Below are 1,317 nucleotides of genomic sequence, written 5' to 3'. Positions count from 1 at the left end.
AAGCCCATAATCTGTCATGATTTTTTGTCATAGAAGTAGGAACCCACCACATCTATGATGATACCGGGTTTTGTCACAATTATCGTCATAGAAGTGTCATATGTATGACAGGAAAAAAATTCGTTCGGCCCAAAATGTCACGGATGTGTCTTTTTTTGTAGTGAAGAGAGAGGCACCATCATTGTACTGTTGTATGTAGGGGGGTGATGCAGCGCCATATGATGCATAAGGACTGGTGTTGTAGATCGGTGGCGCGTAGGTGGGAGCAGCGTGGTACGCGGCCGTCGGTTGTCGGGGTGCAAGGACGGGCGCGCCGGTGTGAGGGCGAGCACCGGGCTGCCAGCCACCGGTATAGGCAGGCACGGCACCATATGTCGTAGGGGCGGACCAGGGCATAGGCCACGCTTGGACGAGCCCTGTCCATGGATCAGGAGATGGGCGCCATCCTGGCGGCGGTGGTGGTGCAGTTGATGAAGCCGGGGGCGAGGGTGGTGCAGTTGGTGGAGCCGGGGGTGGAGCAGGAGCGGGCACCGTGCGGAACTGCGGTGGCCTAGGGTTTTTGCCCCGGTAGTTGGGACTTGGACACCAGCCGGATGGTTGAGGAGGTGCTGTTGGTGGAGGTGGCAGTGGCGGCGTCAACGCAGGCGGGCGAGGAGACGCAGTGAAGACCTGAGGACGGGAGTCCTTTGTAGTTAGGGCACGATCGGCCCATCGGAGCATCGAGCGAACCTCGACGAAGGAGGGACGCGGACGCATCATAGGGATGAAGGAGGCCTGCTTCTCCAACCGCTCGCTGAGGCCGACGAGGAGGACGTTGATGAGCTGGCGATCGTCGATCGGATCACCAAGTTCGCGGAGTTCATCCGCGATCGCCTTGAGGCGTTGGCAGTAGACACCGACTGGTGAATCACCTTGCACCATATTCTGAAGCTCGGTGTGGAGATTGTTGGCGCGAGCATCGACGTTGTCCTGGAAGAGCTGACGAAGGGCCGCCCATAGATCGGTGGTGGAGGCACCATCACAATGGACGAGATTGAAGATCTCTGTGGAGACTCGCATTTAGATCCATTGAATAATGGCGAGATCATCCTTGACCCATTGCGGATCATGAAGTTGAGGAAGAGAGTCATCGGCAACGTGAGAGCGGAGATTGCATTGCCCAAGGTGGACGTCGAAGAGGTGACGCCAATGGTAGTAGTTGTGAGCAGCAAGGTCTAGGGTTATGGGGATGTAGGGGCTAATATCGGGGATGGTGTCGGTGAAGGAGATAGAAGGGGGTATTGGTGGGGGTAAAGCTAGAGTAGAGGTAGAGGCGGA

The 1,317-nt window shown here is 56.9% G+C and overlaps 1 protein-coding gene across 1 annotated transcript; it reads right to left on the bottom strand.

The window, feature by feature from the left end:
* Positions 1-427: 427 nt before the first annotated feature.
* On the bottom strand, positions 428-1,059 carry LOC109773693 (uncharacterized). Its single transcript, XM_020332398.1, has 2 exons — positions 730-1,059; positions 428-550 (listed from the first exon to the last, which is right to left on the bottom strand). Exons 1-2 carry the CDS (start codon positions 1,057-1,059, stop codon positions 428-430), a joined length of 453 nt encoding a protein of 150 aa, XP_020187987.1.
* Positions 1,060-1,317: the final 258 nt, after the last annotated feature.

The sequence above is a fragment of the Aegilops tauschii genome, chromosome 1, assembly GCF_002575655.3.
Source record: "Aegilops tauschii subsp. strangulata cultivar AL8/78 chromosome 1, Aet v6.0, whole genome shotgun sequence".
Classification (NCBI taxonomy): domain Eukaryota; kingdom Viridiplantae; phylum Streptophyta; class Magnoliopsida; order Poales; family Poaceae; genus Aegilops; species Aegilops tauschii.
The sequence above is the reverse complement of the archived record's forward strand: the minus strand, read 5'-3'. Positions and strand labels throughout refer to the sequence as shown.

What these genes read in the sequence shown, in the direction of transcription:
- LOC109773693 (XM_020332398.1), bottom strand. Translation starts at nt 1,059, where the DNA reads ATGCGAGTCTCCACAGAGATCTTCAATCTCGTCCATTGTGATGGTGCC. An exon ending in CGCGTCCCTCCTTCGTCGAG is followed by an intron (nt 551 to 729) that starts GTTCGCTCGATG and finishes CAAAAACCCTAG; the next exon opens with GCCACCGCAGTTCCGCACGG.